Source organism: Rhinolophus hipposideros (assembly GCF_964194185.1).
Source record: "Rhinolophus hipposideros genome assembly, chromosome: 3".
Taxonomy (NCBI): domain Eukaryota; kingdom Metazoa; phylum Chordata; class Mammalia; order Chiroptera; family Rhinolophidae; genus Rhinolophus; species Rhinolophus hipposideros.
Genome location: NC_138049.1, coordinates 53,388,121 through 53,408,308, shown reverse-complemented (window position 1 = coordinate 53,408,308; position 20,188 = coordinate 53,388,121). Strand labels below are relative to the sequence as shown.

The 20,188-nt window shown below is 33.0% G+C and overlaps 1 protein-coding gene across 2 annotated transcripts in view; it reads right to left on the bottom strand.

Moving 5' to 3' along the window:
• The window catches only part of ASCC3 (activating signal cointegrator 1 complex subunit 3), a 303,631-nt gene that overhangs the window by 251,313 nt on the left and 32,130 nt on the right, over window positions 1–20,188 (bottom strand). For both annotated transcript variants that reach the window (XR_013992773.1, XM_081040509.1), the window contains exon 4: window positions 19,015–19,574. Coding sequence is in view for 1 of the 2 variants with exons in the window: in XM_081040509.1 (XP_080896635.1) it covers window positions 19,015–19,574 (560 nt within the window). In the remaining variant the exon portion in view is untranslated. The remainder of the gene's footprint in view (window positions 1–19,014; window positions 19,575–20,188) is intronic.

The following is a 20,188-nucleotide window of genomic DNA, read 5'->3' as shown; positions in this document are numbered from 1 at the left end:
GTCGCCACCATTGCTCTGGGCCACCTCTCACAACTCACCCCGCCCCTGGCCCCATCTATCTGGGTGGATCCCTGCAGGAGTAAACAGAACTGCTGAAATATACGGGCTCTGAATCTGGTGCAGAAAGAGCTTTGGAACTCCAAAAGCTCTTCACATACCTATCAACCTGTTGCAGAAGCCACTCCTGTAGATGTCTAGGAAGAGAAATAGTAAATCAGTGATTGCCATGAATAACCAAGGAATAGCTCAGAAAGAAAGTGAAAAGTCTCCAGAAAAGGAACTTAGAGATATGGAAATATGTGATTTAAATGACAGAGAATTCAAGCTTGCAATTCTGAAAAAGCTGAACGAGATGCAAGAAAACACAGAAAGGCAGTTGAATGAACTCAGAAACACAATCAAAGAACACCATGAGCATTTTCAAAAACAGATTGAAATTTTGAAAAAGAACCAAATAGAATTTCTGGAGATTAAGAACTCAATAGAAGAAATTAACAATAAAATATCCAGCTTAGGTAGTAGAGTTGACCAGATGGAGGAAAGAATCAGTGACATCGAAGATAGGAACCTGGAATTTACACAGATGGAAGAAGAAAGAGACTTGAGACTTAAAAGAAATGAAAGAACTCTACAAGAACTTTCTGACTCCATCAGAAAGAGCAATATAAGAATAATGGGCATACCAAAAGGAGAACAAAGAGAGAAGGTAACAGAGAATATATTCAAACAAATCGTCAGATGAGAACTTCCCAAACTTGTGGAAAGAACTGGATCCTCAAATCCAAGAAGCAAATAGAACACCTAATTACCTCAATCCCAACATGCCTTCACCAAGGCACATTGTATTGAAGCTGTCTAAAATCAATGACAAAGAAAGAATCCTCAAGGCAGTCAGGGAAAAGAAGACAGTAACTTACAAAGGAAAGCCCATTAGATTATCATCAGATTTTTCAGCAGAAACGCTACAGGCTAAGAGGGAATGGAACCAAATGTTCAAACTATTGAAAGAGAGAAATTATGAGCCAAGAATAATATATCCAGCAAAGATCTCCTTTAGATATGAAGGAGGAATAAAGACCTTTCCAGACATCCAGAAGCTGAGGGAATTTTCTAATACACGACCTGCACTACAAGAAATACTAAAGGAGGCTATTAGACCACCATCAACAGGGACAACTTGTGGCAACCAAAACATAAAAAGGGAGAGAGTAAAGGCCTGAACTGGAATATGGGAATAGAGAAAGTAAGCGTGCTGAAGAAACTGGAATACTCTAAATATCAAACTTTCTTTAACATAAACTTAAGGGTAACCACTCAAAAAACATCCAGAACTGAAATATATACTGTAATAAAAGAAGAAACAGAGGGAAATATCATAGAATACCACCACATAGAAATAACAGACAACAACAAAAAGGCAAAGAAACAATGAAGACACAGCCTTACCAGAAAACTAAAGATAGAACGACAGGAAATCCTCACATATCAATAATCACCCTAAATGTAAATGGACTGAACTCACCAATAAAGAGACACAGAGTAGCAGGTTGGATCAAAAAACTAAACTCAACCATATGCTGTCTACAAGAGACACATCTCAGCTATAAGGACAAGCATAGACTCAAAGTGAAAGGGTGGAAATTGACACTCCAAGCAAATGGTAACCAGAGAAAATCAGGTGTAGCCATAATGATTTCTGATGAAACAGACTTCAGGGTGAAAAAGATAACGAGACAAAGATGGACATTTCATAATGGTAAAGGGGACTATACAACAAGAAGACATAACAGTCATCAACATTTATGCCACCAATCAGGGAGCACCAAAATATACCAGCAACTACTAACGGAACTAAAGGGAGAAATTGACCAAAACACAATTATACTAGGAGACTTAAATACATCATTGACAGCTATGGATAGATCATCCAAACAGAAGATAAATAACGAAACAGCAGCCCTAAATGACACATTAGATGAAATGGACATAATTGACACATATAGAGCACTTCATCCTAAAACATCAGACTATACATTCTTTTCTAGTGTACATGGAACATTCTCAAGGATAGACCATATATTGGGACATAAAATCAGCCTCAGCAAATTTAAGAAGATTGAAATCATACCAAGCATATTCTCTGATCACAAGGCTTTGAAATTGGATATCAACTGCAAAAAGAAAGCAGGAAAAAACACAAATACATGGAGATTAAACAACATACTTTTAAAGAACGACTGGGTCAAAGAAGAAATTAGAGGAGAGCTCAAAAGATACATAGAAACAAATGACAATGAAAATACATCCTACCAAAATTTTTGGGATGCCGCGAAAGCAGTTTTAAGAGGGAAATTTACATCAGTACAGGCCTATCTCAAGAAACAAGAAAAATCCCAAATAAATAACCTCATGTTACATCTTAAAGAACTAGAAAAAGAACGAGTGAAACCCAAGGTCAGCAGAAGAAAGGAGATAACAAAAATCAGAGCAGAACTAAATGAAATAGAGAACAAAAAGATAATAGAAAAAAATTAATGTGACAACTCCACCAAAAAGCTATTAGAAACAATCAACGAATACAGTAAAGTTGCTGGCTACATAATCAACATACAAAAGTCCATTTCTTTCCTATATACCAACAATGAAATCTCAGAAAAAGAAATAGAAAAAAACAATTCCTTTTGCAATAGCAGCAAAAAGAATAAAATACCTAGGAATAAACTTAGCCAAGGATGTGAAGGATTTATATGCTGAAAACTATAAGACATTTTTGAAAGAAATTGAAGAAGACACAAATAAATGGAAAGACATTCCATGCTCATGGATTGGAAGAATCAACATAGTTAAAATGGCCATATTACCCAAAGCCATATACAGATTTAATGCAATCCCCATCAAAATCCCAATGGCATTTTTTAAAGAAATAGAACAAAAAATCATCAGATTTGTTTGAAACCACAAAAGATCCCGAATAGCCAAAGCAATATTTAAAAAAAAGAACAATACTGGAGGTATCACACTCCCTGATTTTTGCTTGTACTACAGGGCTACAATAATTAAAACAGCTTGGTATTGGCGGAAAAATAGACACATAGACCAATGGAATAGAATTAAGAACCCAGAAATAAAACCACATAAATATGGACAGATAATTTTTGACAAAGAAGCTAAAAACATACAATAGAGGAAAGACAGCCTCTGGTGCTGGCAGAATTGGATAGCTACGTGCAAAAGAATGAAACTGGACTGCTATCTGTCACCATGTACCAAAATTAATTCAAAATGGATCAAAGACTTAAGCATAAGACCTGACACAATAAACTGCATTGAAGAAAACATAGGTACTAAACTTATGGACCTTGGGTTCAAAGAGCATTTTATGAATTTGACTCCAAAGGCAATGGAAGTAAAAACTAAAATAAACGAATGGGATTATATGAAACTGAAAAGCTTCTGCACAGCAAAAGAAACTTGACAAAATAATGAGGCAACCAACTGAATGGGAGAAGATTTTTGCAAACAGTGCCTCTGATAAGGGGCTAATATCCAAAATATATAAGGAACTCATGAAACTCAACAACAAAAAAACAAACAACCCAATTGAAAAATGGACAGAGGACCTGAAGAGACATTTCTCCAAAGAGGATATACAAATGGCAAATAGACATATGAAAAAATGCTCAACATCGCTAATCATCAGAGAAATGCAAATGAAAACCACAATGAGATATCACCTCACCCCAGTCAGAATGGCTTTCATCAACAAGACAAATAGTAACAAGTGTTGGAGAGGCTGTGGAGAAAAAGGAACCCTCATACACTGTTGGTGGGAATGCAGACTGGTGCAGCCACTATGGAAGGCAGTGTGGAGGTTCCTCAGGAAATTACGAATAGAATTACTATATGACCCAGCAATCGCTCTCCTGGGTATCTACCCAAAAAATCTGAAAACATTTCTCTATAAAGACACGTGTACTCCAATGTTCATTGCAGCTTTGTTTACGGTGGCCAAGACATGGAAACAACCAAAATGTCCTTCGATAGATGAATGGATAAAGAAGTTGTGGTATATATACACAATGGAATACTATTCGGCGTGAAGGAAAGATGATATAGGAGCATTTGTGACAACATGGATGGATCTTGAGAGTATAATGCTAAGTGAAATAAGTCAGACAGAAAAAGCAGAGAACCCTATGATTTCACTGATATGTGGTATATAAACCAAAAACAACAAAAGAATAAGACAAACAAATGAGAAAGAAAAACTCATAGACACAGACAATAATTTAGTGGTAACCAGAGGGTAAGGGGGTGGGGGGTGGGTGATGAGGGTAAGGGGGATCAAATATATGGTGATGGAAGGAGAACTGACTCTGGGTGGTGAACACACAATGGGATTTATAGATGATGTAATACTGAATTGTACACCTGAAATCTATGTAAATGTACTAACAATTGTCACCCTAATAAATTTAATTAAAAAAAATAAAACAAAACTTACGCTCTTTCAAAGAAACAAAAAGAAAAAGAAAAACCACAATACACCAGTGCCTATCCTAGAAAGCTCTAAGAAAGAGGAGACATGCTGATTCTCATAAAGAAAATCCATATATTTCCTTTTTTAATTATACAGATATGTGTTTTAAAAATCAAAGTTGTATCTACACTTCTACTATATGTAATAAACAGCATACGGTATACCTCATAGTAAGCCTATGCTTACTATATTTAATTTAGGGGACCCTCATACATTATTGGTGGGAATGAGGATTGGTGCAGCCTTTATGGAAGGCAGTGTGGAGGTTCCTCAAAAAATTAAGACTAGAATTACCATATGACCCAGCAATCCCTCTCCTGGGTTTATAGCCTCCCAAAATCTAAAAACATTTATCCGTAAAGATCTATGTACTCCAATATTCACTGCAGCTTTATTTACAGTGGCCAAGACATGGAAACAACCAAAGTGTCCTTTGATAGATAATTAGATAAAGAAGATGTGGTATATACACACAATGGAATACTATTCTGCCATAAGAAAAAATGAAATAGTGCCATTTGCGATAGCTTGGATGGATCTTGAGATTATTACGCTAAAGTGAAATAAGACTAGAAAGTCAAGAACCATATGACTTTTCTCATATGTGGGATATAAAACTGAAAGCAACAAAGGAACAAAAACTCATAGACACAGACGACAGTTCAGTGGTTACCAGAGGGTAAGGCAGCAGGTGGTGGGTGGTAGAAGAGCGTACAGGGGTCAAATATATGGTGATGGAAGGAGAACTGACTCTGGGTGGTGAACACACAATGTGATATATAGATGATGTATTATAGAATTGTACACTTGAAACCAATGTAACTTGACTATTGTCACCCCTATAAATTTTTAAAAAAGATAATAAGCAATTTTAGATTTGCACGTGAAATGAACAAGATGTGCATACTGAAAACTAAGAATAATAAAATATGATCAAAATGTTAAAAACTGAATAAATCTGAAAATAGTTTTGAATTAACAGTCCATGTTGGAATTAAGTATTACAATAATTACATAAAGCAGCATATGTTATTTATAACATTGTAAATTATTCTTAAGTTTGGCTTGTGGCATAAAAAAAATATTAAATATTCATACATTCCAAAACAACAAAGTCCTAACACACACACACACACACACACACACACACACACACACACACACACAAAAATGACCATGAAAATTAGGACACCACTTATTTAGCATTTATTCTTCTCTCAAGAAAAATGTGCTACGCAAATCTGTTTTGGCATTGCAGAGAATTAGATAAATTATATTTTCAGAATAATTAATGCTCATTTACAGGTACTTAATCTAACACAATAATTTAAAGCTAAAACCAAGGTCACTTACAACTTAATTAAAAGTAGTTTGTAAACACTATTTATTAACCACATATTACAAATAATAGGTGTGTAGTAAGGTTAAAGCTAGGTATGGCCATATGTTTAAAAGCTTACTTTACATTTTATTGTACGTGACAAATTGATAGTTTCCTTGACTCCTAGAAAGAAAATATGCTAATTTTAAATGTCTTAGAGAAAACAAATTTCAGCTATCATATGTATGTATGTATGTGTGTATGTGCACATGTATATAAAAAGCTGAACAAAATTAGTGTATTAAATTTTAAATATTTAAATAAATGCTTATAGCAGTTTTTAAGTCTAGTAATGAGACTAATTTACATTTACAGAATGATAATTAAAACATTACCCAAAATGTTTTTATTCATCTCAAATACCATTAAAACACAGAACTGTATCCTTTATTTTACTAATAAAATGTATTTCTTTCTTTCCTACATCAATATATTATAGATGTCAGTCGACATATATAACCCATGTTTCTCCAAATTAATAACAAGATTCATTATGTCAAACACAATTTTCTTGCCCATTAAATTCATGTATGAAAATTCCAAAAGAAGGATATTTAAAAAAGAAAGATAATGGGAGTGGGTTGATTAAACTTTGTTAGATTACCTTTTTGTCTCCCCAAACCTAAGAGTACCTCATACACAGAAGAGAATAAATGAATGAATGAGTGAACAGTGCCAAACAGAAAAGAATAAGACAAAATGTATGAAATTTGGAAAAATGTCTTACTTCTTGAACAACCATTCAAATAGTTTAGAATCTATTATTGCCACAAATGAGAAACAGTAAGTATTTTTAAATCCACGTTGTGAGTTTAAGTTAACAGAGTATCTTTTACCCCATATCTTAAACAGGTCAGCAGTATCCAGCTGTACAAATCTGAACAAAGTGATCATTCAGCAAATTTGACTGTATCTCCAATAAAAGACCTTATTACTCATCGAAAGAGCTCATTATCATGTAAAGAGCTCTGAAAATTATAAAGGCTTGCCTGAGCTGAGATCTGCTACCCAGATAATTCTTGGGCCATCCTTCTCCCATATACAGCTCTTCAAATGTCACGGCCATCCTGCTATTCCATCATACCTTTCATCCTAGGATTACCAACTGCTATTTATTCATTGTTCATCATAAGGCATCATTTCTACTTCTTTCACCGACCTAATCATTTTCCTCTACAGACCATTAGGATTCTTTCACCCTTAAAGTGTGGCGACCTGGTGCAGCCTGAAGAGCTGAATGAATTATCATCACCCACATATAAGACTACTTTGTTAATATACTAATAAAATGTTATTGTTTGCTATCTACATAATGCTATTTACAATAGCCAGTACATATGCAATACATACCATCTGTTAGGCACTATTCTAAGAGCTTTAAATGCTTTATATCATATTATGTTTGAAGTTATCCTATATGATTAAACCAATTACTTTTCCATGTAACAAGAAAGAAAAGTACAGCTTAGGAAAGTAACTTGGCCAGTGTCGACCAGTTTATAAGCAGTAAAACTAGGATTCATACGTGTGTCTAACCTCAAAAATCTATGCTCTTAACCACTTCGACTTACAGTTCCCATGGCTGACTCACATGGAATTTATTTTTTACAAATACAGCTGCTAAACCAGATCTCCCTATGTGGAATAAACAGTATTCCTGGTTACAAGTATATGAACTTACATTTGTTTATTTTATCATGTCATATTTAGCCCATCATTCTAATACTTGGAGCCATAAAAGGGAAAAAAAAGTAACATACAACCAAGGTAAATAGAAAGTGTCCCCAATATAGATTATAAAACTTAAGAGACCTGTTAGAGCAGGTACAATGATTATGCTATCTTAACCTTTCTGAAATGTTATATTCAGCTAAAAGTAGAACAAATAATTCTCATTTTCCTCATAAAAATGTCATCCCTTATAAAGTAAAAGTAGGAATGTATTACCTAAGATGTATTACCTAGGATGTGGAAGTAACAAGCACCTTGGGAAAAAATGGCTACATGCAATAAGGACATATTCAGATACATACCTACAAGTTAAATACAGAGAAAACATACATCTGACCCAAATAACATTCTACCCCAATGAAGTGAAACCAAAATAGAAAAAATGTTTTTAGAAAATGGGAGCCTTGATCATGTCTTGGAGATTGCTTTTATAAGCATAACACCAAAGGAAGATCCCTTAATGAAAAGATGGATATACCTGCTTACTTGAACACTTAAAACATCTGCAAGAACAAAATTTCATTATATATCTCTTATAAATAAAAAAAGTAACAACTTTATCAAATAAAAATTGGCAATTCTCAAACAGTAAGTGGCCTAAACTATGTGAAAAAAACTATTTAACCTAAACAATAATAAAAAAAAACTGTAATTAAAACAGTGAGATACCATCTACTAAGCAGGCAAAGATTTGTTTTTAAAAGTATTATATATAGGATTGGCAAAGATTTAAGTATAGGGACACTCATTCATTAGAGGTAGAAATGTACACTGGGAGATTCTTTCAATAAAACATTTTTTGTCAGGATTTTTGGATGCAAAATTCTCACTGATAGGAATATATTCAAGGGGAAAATATGTATGAGCAAATATTTAGCACAACAGTCTTTATTGCAATGTTCTTTATAACAATTTATTGCAATGTTCTTTATAAAAGGTAGATACAACAAATATTCAATAGAAGAGTATTAACAAACTAGGATATGATAAAAAATGTAACATTCTGTGACCATTAAAATTTATTATACAATAAAATATTGTCATAAAAACATGTATATAAGTAACAAAAAAACAGATTCAAAATTATATAAATGAGCCATTTTTAAAGTATTACTATTTTAAAATATACATACTCCAAAATATTTACAGTGGCTATGGCTGGATACTAGTAAGATTACAGATGACTCAGTTCCTGCATTTTGTGTATAAAGGGTGCTCTAAATTTTCTACAATGGTATATTTTTCAAAATTAGAAAAATAAACAAACGTATAAAAAATAGGTGGCATTAAAAAATAAAACTGCATAAAAAACTTTTTTATGGTTTTCACCACAATCCTGAAAAAAATAAGAGAAAAAATAAATTGGATTCTAAAATAACACCATTGATGTTAATAATGTCTTATAGTTTTAGTGTAAACAGGCCCTTCAGATCCTTTGTTAAGTTTATTCCTCGGTATTTTATTCTTTTGGTTGCAATTGAAAAAGGAGTTCCTTTTTTTTCCCATTTCTTTTACTGAAATTTCATTGTTGGTATATAGGAATGTAATGTACTTTTGAACATTGTTTTAGAAATTGAAGACACAGAAATGGAAAGATATTTCATGTTCATGGATAGGAAGAATCAACTTAGTTAAAATGGCTGTATTACCCAAAGCAATATACAGATTTAATGCAATTCCCATCAAAATTCCAATGGCATTTTTTAAAGAAATAGAACAAAAATATCATCAGATTTGTATGGAATCACAAAAGATCCCAAATAGCCAAAGCAATCCTGAGAAAAAAGAATAAGGCTGAGGGTAGGTATCACACTCCCTGACTTCAATTTATACTACAAAGTGACAATAATCAAAACAGTGTGATATTGACAGAATAACAGACACACAGACCAAAAGAACAGAATTGAGAGCACAGAAACAAACCCACATATAATAGGCAAATAATTTTTGACAAAGGAGCAAAAAAACACACAGTGGAGAAAAGACAGCCTCTTCAACAAATGGTGCAGGGAACATTGGAAAGCCACACGCAAAAGAATAAAAACAGTCTGCTATCTGTCACCACATACCAAAATTAACTCAAAATAGATCAAAGATGTAAACATAAGACTTGAAACAGTAAATTGCATGGAAGTAAGCATAGGGACCTTGGGTTCAGAATGGATTTTATGAATCTGACCTCAAAGGCAAGGGAAGTAAAGCGAAAATAAATGAATGGGACTATATTAAACAAAAAGCTTCTGCACAGCAAAATTAACCATCAACAAAACAAAGAGGCAATCAATCGAATGGGAGAAGATATTTGCAAGTAACACCTCCAATAAGGGCTAATATCCAAAATATATAAAGAACTCATACAACTCTACAACAACAACAAAAAACAATCCAATTAAAAAATGGGAAGAGGACCTGAACAGATGATTCTCTCAAGAAAACATAGAAACAGCCAACAGATATATGAAATGATGCTCAACTTCATTAACTATCAGGGTAATGCAAATCAAAACGACAATGAGCTTTCACCTCACAACTGCTAGAATGGTTATTATCAACAAGACAGGAATAACAAGTGTTGGAGAGGCTGTGGAGAAAAAGGAACCCTTACACACTGTTGGTGGGAATGTAAATTAGTACAGCCACTATGGAAAACTGTATGAAGGTTTCACAAAAAATTAAGAATAGAATTACCATATGACCCAGCAATCCCTCTTCTGGCTATTTACCAAAAAAGTCTGAAAGCATTTATTCATAAAGATATATGTACCCCCATATTCAATGCAGCATTATTCCCGGTGGCAAAGACATGGAAACAACCAAAATGTCCTTAGACAGATGACTGGATAAAGAAGATATGGTACGTATACACAATGGAATATTACTTGGCCGTAAGAAAAGATGAAACACTGCCATTTGTGACAACATGAATGGATCTTGAGATAATCATTCTAAGAGAAATAAGTCAGACAGAAAAAGTTGAGAAAACATGACTTCACTCATATGTAGGATGTAAAACTGAAAGCAAGAAGGAACAAGACAAAGAAAAAGGGAAACAAAAACTCATAAACAGAGACAACAATTTAGTGGTTACTAGAAGGTAAGGGGGTACGGAGGGAGGTAGAAGAGCGTTAAGGGGATCAAACATGGTCATAGAAGGAGATTTGCTTTTGGATAGTAAACATACAATGAAATATATAGATGATGTAATACAGAATTGTACACTTGAAACCTATGTAACTTTACTAACCGACGTCACTCCAATAAATTCAATAAAAAAACACTATTGATAACATACTACCTATAAACAGAAAAAAATAGGAGGAACATGAGAGAAAAAAACAGTAAAATCACAATAAAACCAACAGGTTAACACGTTTTTAAAAACCTGTAATAGTAGTGTCTATAAAGTGAAATCTCTAGAAACATCTAAGCATACAAAACTGGGAGAGAACCAAGGGGAGTCTTTTATCAATGTTTGAAGCAAGGAAATAAAACCAGGACATGTTCTTTTCTTGGGGAAGACAAGAGAAGCAGTCTATTCTCATTCTGCTTGTATCTTCTCCTACAGAGAATATGCGCTTAAACTGGAAAGAGCAGAACAAATACCGTAAGTATTGAATGCTACCTATGGTAAGGGAAAAAGTGGTAACAAACAACCTAGCACTTTCAAATAAGTTCAGATATTTAGATCCTAATGAATCATATTCCAAGGTTCAGGAACTGTTTAGAGATTTGATCTCAGAATCACTGAGATCAAATATATGATAAATAATGAAAAGAAACAGATAAAGGCAAAATTTCCAATTTTAAAAAACAAAAAGGACAAAACTGGTGGACTGTGAAACTACTTAATTGTAAGCTTAACATTAACACATGGCAATGTAACAGAACAAAGAATAGGACTCACCAAGTTTCATGAGAAAATACAGTTGAACCTTGAACAACATGGGTTTGAACTGCATGGGTCTACTTATAAGTGAAGTTTTTCAATAAATACTGTAAACCTATTTTGTCTTCCTCGTTATTTTAATAACATTTTATTTTCTCTAGCTTATTTTATTGTAAGAATACAGTATATACTACACATAACATATAAAATATGTGTTAACCAACTGTTTATGTTATCCATAAGGCTTCCAGTCAACAGCAGGATATTAGCAGTTAATTTGGAGGGAGTCAAAAGTTATATACAGATATTCAATTCCAAGGGAGTTAATAAGCAGCACTGCAGTACTGCTCAAAGGTCAACTGTAGTCCTAATGTTTTTTTTTCCCTATAAAACCATTAGGTTATTTGTTCTTGGATTGGCAAAACAACTGAAAATTTGACATTTTTGAAGATAAGATGAAAAGCTTTCTACATGTTAGTACTGACAGATATACAGAGCATTGAACAACTGTATCCAAATTGTGTTGATAATGGATTAATTTCACCACAGAGGAATACTGAAGGAGTATTACACTTAAAAAAAAAAGAAGAAGAAGACTAAGGAAGACAAAATTGCCATCATGTGTCTAAAACACAGTCATGTAAAAGTAGATGTCAATGACTTCGTTGCCACACTGTAGTGATACAGGACTAAATGGTAGACATAATCGTAGTAGTAACAGTTCAGAAAAAAAAGTAAGTTATAAGAGAACCACTGAAAAAAGACACTTCTGGAAAAAGACACTCTTCATTAGAATAAGTAGACCTTATTACATGGGAATAAACATTTGGATAGAATGCGAGACACACAAATACTACAATGGATGAGGAAATTTTATGATACTAAACATTCTCTAAATCTTAAAGTATAATTTTACCTAGTGGCAGCTCTCTATTCAGACTTGGGGAGAGAAGAGGGGCTCTTTTGATTACTTGATGAAAAGACTACAGAAAAAGCAGCAATACGTATTTTGTTTTCATAGCCGAAGGGACACTATTTTAATTCTAACCTGGCTGATGTTGGTGTCCTCCTTATTATTCAGCTGTACTAAGAGTATTAAAAAGAATGTACAATACTTAATAGGAGAGCCTATTCATAACACATTAATGTTAATAATTCTGAACAATATTTTAAATTCTGCACAATAGTTTGTTATCTATTCTAGTTACCAAAAACATAACTATATTCTTCTTAACTAAACTAGTATACACATTAAATCAATGGTTCTCAAAGTGTGGTTTGGAACCTGCAAGATCTCTTCAGGAGGCCATGAGGTCAAAATTATTTTCATAATATAATGAAAATATAATTTGCCTCTTTTATTTTAATCCTATAAAGTGAGCGAAGTTTTGAAGAAGCTATACAACGTGTGATATCAGAACACAATGAATGCAGAAGCACATGTGGGAATCTAGCTGTCTTCTATTAAGCTAGACATTAAAATGATTTTTTAGAAATGTAATACAATGCCATTCTTCATGCTACATATGCGTATTTATTTTTAGAAAAGCTATTTTTCACAAATGTTATTTATATTAATGTAATAGATTTAGTATTATTAGTATTAATATAATATATTTAGTTATTTATATTAATGTAGTAGGTTTTGTGTTGTTTCAAATGATTTAGTAAACAATTATTAAAGCATTTAATATGTTAAAGTTTTGTTTTTAATTTATAAGACAATAAGTATCTATAGGATATATAGATAACTAACATAAAGAAAAGCTCTTTTATAAGGTCCTCAGTGAAGTTTTACAGTGTAAAGGACTTTTGAGACCAAAATGTTTGAGAGCCACTGTATTAAATCATACTAATTATTCTATATCAACACTTCAAAGGACGCTAGAATCATTTATAATGCAAGTAAGTATCAAAAAATATAGTTTTCCCTCAAAAGACAACCTAAGCAAATAACTACTACTTTTAGGATTAGGCACATATCTGGAACAGGGATAGGGTTCAGTAATGAGTTTCCATGGGTCAAATAACACCATCTGCATAGAGTCAAGAGACAATGCTAATAACAAATATGAAATCACAGATGCTATAAAGAATGAGCCCCAGCTGCACAAAAGCAAACTATTATCACATCAGTACAACTCAAAATTCACTTTTTCTAAGAACTGATTATACTACAACTCCATCAATATTTACATCAGCATTAATAACTCTGCAAGTAGCACTTAATTTTGAAATAATACCAAAAGATACACAGTATACTCTAATACATATCCAAATATCTCCAATATTTTCGTATTTTGTTATTAACACCTTTCCTATAACACTTTTCCTATTTTACCAAAGACTGTTAAAATCAGAACTCACTTCAAAAACTGAATAGAAAGATTTTCTTTAGGATAGTGAGACTTAAACAAGCAAAAAAAATAGCAGTAAAAATAATTCTCTGAATTAAGACCTAGTCCTTAAGTATCATTTTATTAACATCTATATATATAAGGTATAGCCAAAAATTTATCTATAATATTTATTATAAGGCATACTCTAATAAAACTTTGATATGTGCAAATATGTGATGCTCATCAATACGGAAGGAAAGAAAGTAACACTTGAGAGCCCAGAGTTTGTGAAACATTATGCTAAGTACTTTGTATATTTTACTTCAGAAATCCTCACAGCAACATTGTAAAGCAAATATTTTACAAATTAGGGAACTCAGGTTCACAAGGGTTTGGTAATCTGTCCAGAGTCCACAGGTAAGCAAACAGAGATAGAATTTGACCTGAAGAAAAGAAAATTCCTTCAAAGACCCTTGTCAGTTAAGTGCCCTTCTCTTTAAAGAATCTGATGGCATACTGGATAAGAATGGTGGGCCTAAGTGGAGAAAAAGTCCCAGAATGTCTACCAACATCTTGCTTTTGCTTTGTGAATTTAGGAAACGATTGAGCTTCCTTTTTTTTTTTTTAATCTTTATACAGAAGCAACTACCCCTACCTTGCAGGAATGTTAAAGCAACTGGTTATGTCAAGGAAGACAGCGTAGGTCCACACATAAAAGGTACTCAAAACATGGCAGTTTTGCTGTTAGTAATTATATTACTTTCTAGGGGGCAGTTTCTGTTTTAAAGTTCATTAACTATATGATCTCACTAGAACTAAACTGATTGCTATTAAATCTATTTTGATTATGAAACAGGAGCAACAGGGAGATATCTACACCAATAACGGATGGGTCCTGATTAAAAAATAATATAGAATGTTCAAGACTTATTTCCTTCTGGTGATTAAAGCATACTAAGTTTAACAAATATTTTTAAAAGTAAATAAGTCTCAAGAGTATAAAGTACCTTAAAAATTCTCTAGCCCAATCAAATTCTAAGGCTTAATCATAATGACTATAGCCTTAAAAGAGAAATTATCAAGAGTCAGAAGTGAAGAGAAAAAAAGTCCTTAGGAGAGAGTAAATTAGAGGTGCAAGACAGAGGAGAAAAGATGGTACTGGGAAACCTAAGTGGGTTTATTAGTTCAACACAGACAAGAACATAGCATAGAAGTACTTTAAATGTAATTCCTGCAGAAATACTGAATCTCATATTTAACAGGGCCTCAAGGTTTCATCCTTTCTTTTATTTCAGTCAATTCTTATTTGGAACGCTCTGAAAAGGAAAGACATTGTTTCTAAAGAAACTGTTAATTAAGAGTCAACGTCAAAAATTCTTCAACATATTTAAAATGCTTGATTTTTCAAAGCACCAAAATGTACAGATCAACTTCCTGGCAAAGAAAGTACACACTGGAGTCAGAATGTCTGACTCCATTTAAATCCTGGATCCACTCCTTCTTACTCTGTAACCTTGAACAAATTTCCCAATGTCTCTAAAATGCTTCCAGTGAGTAACAATCCATAAAGCCAACAAAACAGTTCCTTAAAATACCACAAAGCAGAGGCACCAAAAAATTGAGAAAAACTTTTTAAAAGAATTTGATATTTCAAAAAGACAACAACTTAGCCACAATGGTAAAAATGAATTTTTCCCAGACTTCCTTAATGTTTGCTTTAATACGTGTCTTCTGTTTGTTTGTTTAAATCAAACATGGGGGAGGAGAGCAACCCTTTCAGTGTTGAGGGTTTCTAACCGTTTTTAATCCAGCACTGCCTACTTCAAAGCACTGCTGTAAGGATTAAACTAAGTGATGCACATAAAGCACCTGACAGAATGCCTGTCACACAGTCGGCATCCAAGGGTGGCCATCATTCTTACTACCCTTATCATTAGCGTTATTTCTTTCCACTGGTTTCAGACTAGTACCGCTCTTGCACCATATCTGTGGCAAATGTCATCATATGCATACACTTTTTATTCTCATGCTTCCAACACTAGTTCAATAGCATAAAGGTCTTGGGAAAAAAGACTTCAAATAGTCGGTGTTAAAAATAGCTTTATCACCAGTCATTATTAGGTCACTAAGCTAAATTCAGAACTGGGAAATCATTATGTCGAACAAAAATACCTTTACCTTTTTGTGTAGTTCTTTAAAATTATATGTAAAAAATGTATTTCTACGGTTCTGTTAAATTTCTAGAGACACAGCACACAGCGTGGCTATTTAAATATTCCTATTTCATAGTCAACTAAAACCTCGAAAAGAAATGAAAATTAACTATACTATCACATAAACTGATTACTCTTTCAGTTACATTTTTTCCAGGCTTAAGTGAGGGATTTAAAAGTAAACAGATAACACATTACGTAAAGCACATCCTAAAGTGAGAATAACTGGTCAAGAGTGACTGTATTGAAATATTTTTCAATTGAAGCATTCATTACTCCAAAATTATACAGAAAATTTGCTACAATACAATTGTACAGAAAGGGATTTCATATGCAAGTATGAACAACCTGTGCTATAAAACAAAAAAAACATATAATGATTGTTTACTTTCATTCACAGAGAAAAATCAAAACACTGAGGGGATGAACCTCTGAAAACTCTATTACTTAAGCCACTGCCACAATGTGAAATCCTCACTTACATGTTAAACCGTCCATTAAACCTTGGTTGAAAAAATCATGGAACCAGACCACACAGGGCATATCTACAGGTTTTAGAGCAGCGTATAATACACCTTAATAAGGTGTACAAGGCCTTACTTTACTTGGCCTTTACCTATCTGCCAATTTTGTCTCTCCCCACAAGCCCCTCTGCATCCTGCACCCTCACTATACAGACTGCAACTCTCTAAACACACCATGGAGGTGGACGGTTAGCTCAGTTGGTTAGAGAGTGGTGTTAATAACACCAAGGTTGTCAGTTCAATCCCGGCATGGGCCACTGTGAGCTGCGCCCTCCTTAAAAAAAAAAAAAAAAAAAAAGTGCTAATAATAAACATACCACGGTCTTTCTCACACCTAAAATGTGCTCTCTACCTTTCTGGTCCACATAAACAAGTTAAATCAAGGTATATTTTAAGACTTGGCTACAGCTTAACCTCCTCTATGAATATTTTTCCTACCATACTAACCCTCCTACGGAATCTATCACTGGTTCTTTTGGAATCTATCATCCTATGGAATCTATCACTGGTCCATTTTCTTTGTATGTAATATCATGATACTTATGGTATTTAAGTAGGCTTACTTATTGACATGTCTCCTCCTACTAAACAATTAATTCCCTGAGAGCAAGATTGCTCTTATTCATCCTTTTATGCCCAGTAACTAGCACTGTACTTAGTAATATATAGTAAGCACAAGACAAATATATGATGAATGGATGGATGCATTAACTGAGTTTGACCTTGCAATGAAGAAGATTATGAAAACAATCTTGAGAACTAGAAAACATTCTCCCTCCAACAACCAGATTCAGTTACATACATAAAATTTGCGTTGAGGAACTAAGAAATACAAACCTCACTCTAGATATGCAGAAGTAAAAACAAAAAAAAATAGTTTTATATGTTAGCTCATGCAGAAAATAAAATTTCCATTAGTTTGACATTTATAAGTTTCAGTTTACTATAATCATAATAGGAAAATTGCTATGCATTCCATTATGATAAGCAAATATCAGTAAATTTTCTTTATAAATTATAAGTTTGTAATACATTTTTAAAACCATTATTTTCAGACTGTTACAAAAAATCCATATATGAATGTGAACCATAGCTGATATAAATTAAACCAAGTGTAAAACATTCAAAGTACATGAAACTTATCACTGCATTAACAAGGATACCCTACTTTTATCAGCATAATACCTATCACTACTGTGAATTAAGTTCTTCAATACCTATTTAGCTAATTCCCTAATTGTTCTCTGAAAAAAAACCCTAGTATTTTTTTATTCTTGACTGATACTCCGTGTGATTTAAAAATTCTCAATTAATTCCAATAATAGTAACAAAAATGATCACAGCTACCACATAATAAGTATTTGCCAAATGCTATTTATTATTTCACATATGATACCTCATTTGAAGCTTATACTAATGCTTTAACCTTTGAATTCATATCCCCTTGAGATAGCCCAAGAAGAAACAGCTTCTGGGAGATCCAATTAACTATTAAGTCTCAATACCACCAAGTAGGAAAGAAAGGAGCATCTGATTTCAAAGGCTCTGCACTTTCTACATCAGTATGCCACCTTTCTTAATCCTTCACCAAATATGTTATTCATCAAATTTATCCAGTATTAAAACTGGGTTGACATTATTTTAAATTTATACCAGGAAAGGAATATAATGCCAGTATTGAGAGCAAAACTAACCCTTTCAAGGTAAACTTTTCATGTGACAGTAAGAATAATTCACCATTTTGAATAACACAAGCAAATTGTGGCACAGAAAGGAATTAAAATGTTTTACTTTGTGTGATATAAAAAAAGTGATAAAGGCACAATTCTTCATTGAACAAGTAATATAAAATAGTCCAATTATTTATAGATCAATTTTTTTCAATGCTTTTTCTTTCAAACATAAAAATTAGTCAAAAATATTTTTCTAAATCTGTAAGTCACTTAATATATAAGTAGAATTTCTAAAACTTTGAAGTTTATTATATTTTCATCAATGACCTTTTAGAAATAGAAAATGCTGTACAAATGTTAATAGATATTACTAGGGTAACTGTACAGTTTATCATTCAAACCTATAAACTTTTTGGAGCCGGGGTACTACTAGGTAGTTATTACAATTTAACCATAGATTTAACTAGGATTGTCCGAGTAACCAGAATATGTGGACACCCTAACAATTGCCCTCAAACTCTTCTGCCATTCATTACGCTCACAGTCCTTCTACAACTATCTAGTGAAAAGATAAGCATGTCTACTATATAAAACCATTTGGCTACATATTTGACTACTGCAGCACAATAGTAAAGAAATACTTTCTTTGCTTACCACCCATGTTTAAAAAGGCTATTTCATTAAGATAGTTCACATTAGTATAAAACTTCAATAACTTCAACTATACCTCATTCTGAAGTTCATCACCACTTTTAACAGAAGCAAGCATATCATATAAAGTACAGCAAAGATCTTCTATTCTTGTTGCTTCAGCCATTTCATTTAAAGTTGCATTTAAGTACTTCTCAACTTCACTCCACAGAAAGGAGTCGTTTGTTTTTTCCACAGGCTTGACCTCTGGGGTGGAATGCTCCTGAAAATGTTCATTCAGAAACTTCTTGTAATCTAGACTTATAGTTTTCTGGGACTCACCATTTATTGGCAGTTCGTCAAAGTAGTCCAAATCATGCATGTCAAATGAAAATGCTAAATTTTTACCAAATAAAGCTCTATCATCAGGGTCCTCTTTTGTCATCTGGACAAGAGCAGTAATATTGTCTTGATGAAAATGAGAAGTAATTCGATTAGTAGCATTACAAGCTGCAGTGGCAGCGGATGACGGGAAAGGACCAAACATCTGTTTGACAGCTTTTGTCTCCTTGTGACCAACAGATTCCTTCAAGTGAAATGTCTTGAAGAGAAATGCAGCTGCACTTTCAATTGCTTCTTTTCCATTATCCACTCCAACTATTCAAATACAAAAGAAACAGTATTAGCTCAATTGAATCAAGTTAACATTTTCAAAAAAACTACTACCAATATTCTTCTGAGTAAATCCAACAGTGAAAACATGCTGATAAAGATGACCAATTTAGGAGAAGAAAAACCCCTTTAAGTACATTCCCAAATTCCCAAAGAACTATATTAGGTAAATAAACCATTATCAATAATTACTATATATTTAAGTAGAGAAACTACCTAACAACAATGCTTTATTTCTAAAAATCATATTATTTGGATAAGGTTGGATAAGGTTAAATTTTAACACGTAATTAATATGGTTTTTAGAAATAAAAACAAATTGACGCATTAGCTAAATCTTATTTAAAACCGAATTTTAAAAACTAAGTTGATGAGCTAATTAAATAAAGCAAAATAAGATATAAAAAATAAATCTGAATTACAGACTTTTGGAGCTGGAAGGAAATCTCAGAGGCCTGTAACTTTCCAGTTTGTACTGAAAATCTGAGATGGCAAGAAATAGATTTATATGGTTTCATTCAGAAATATTTAATACCATCAAGGATGGACATAAATAGAATCTTTTAAAATAAACTTAGCCATATCATAAAACATAAAAG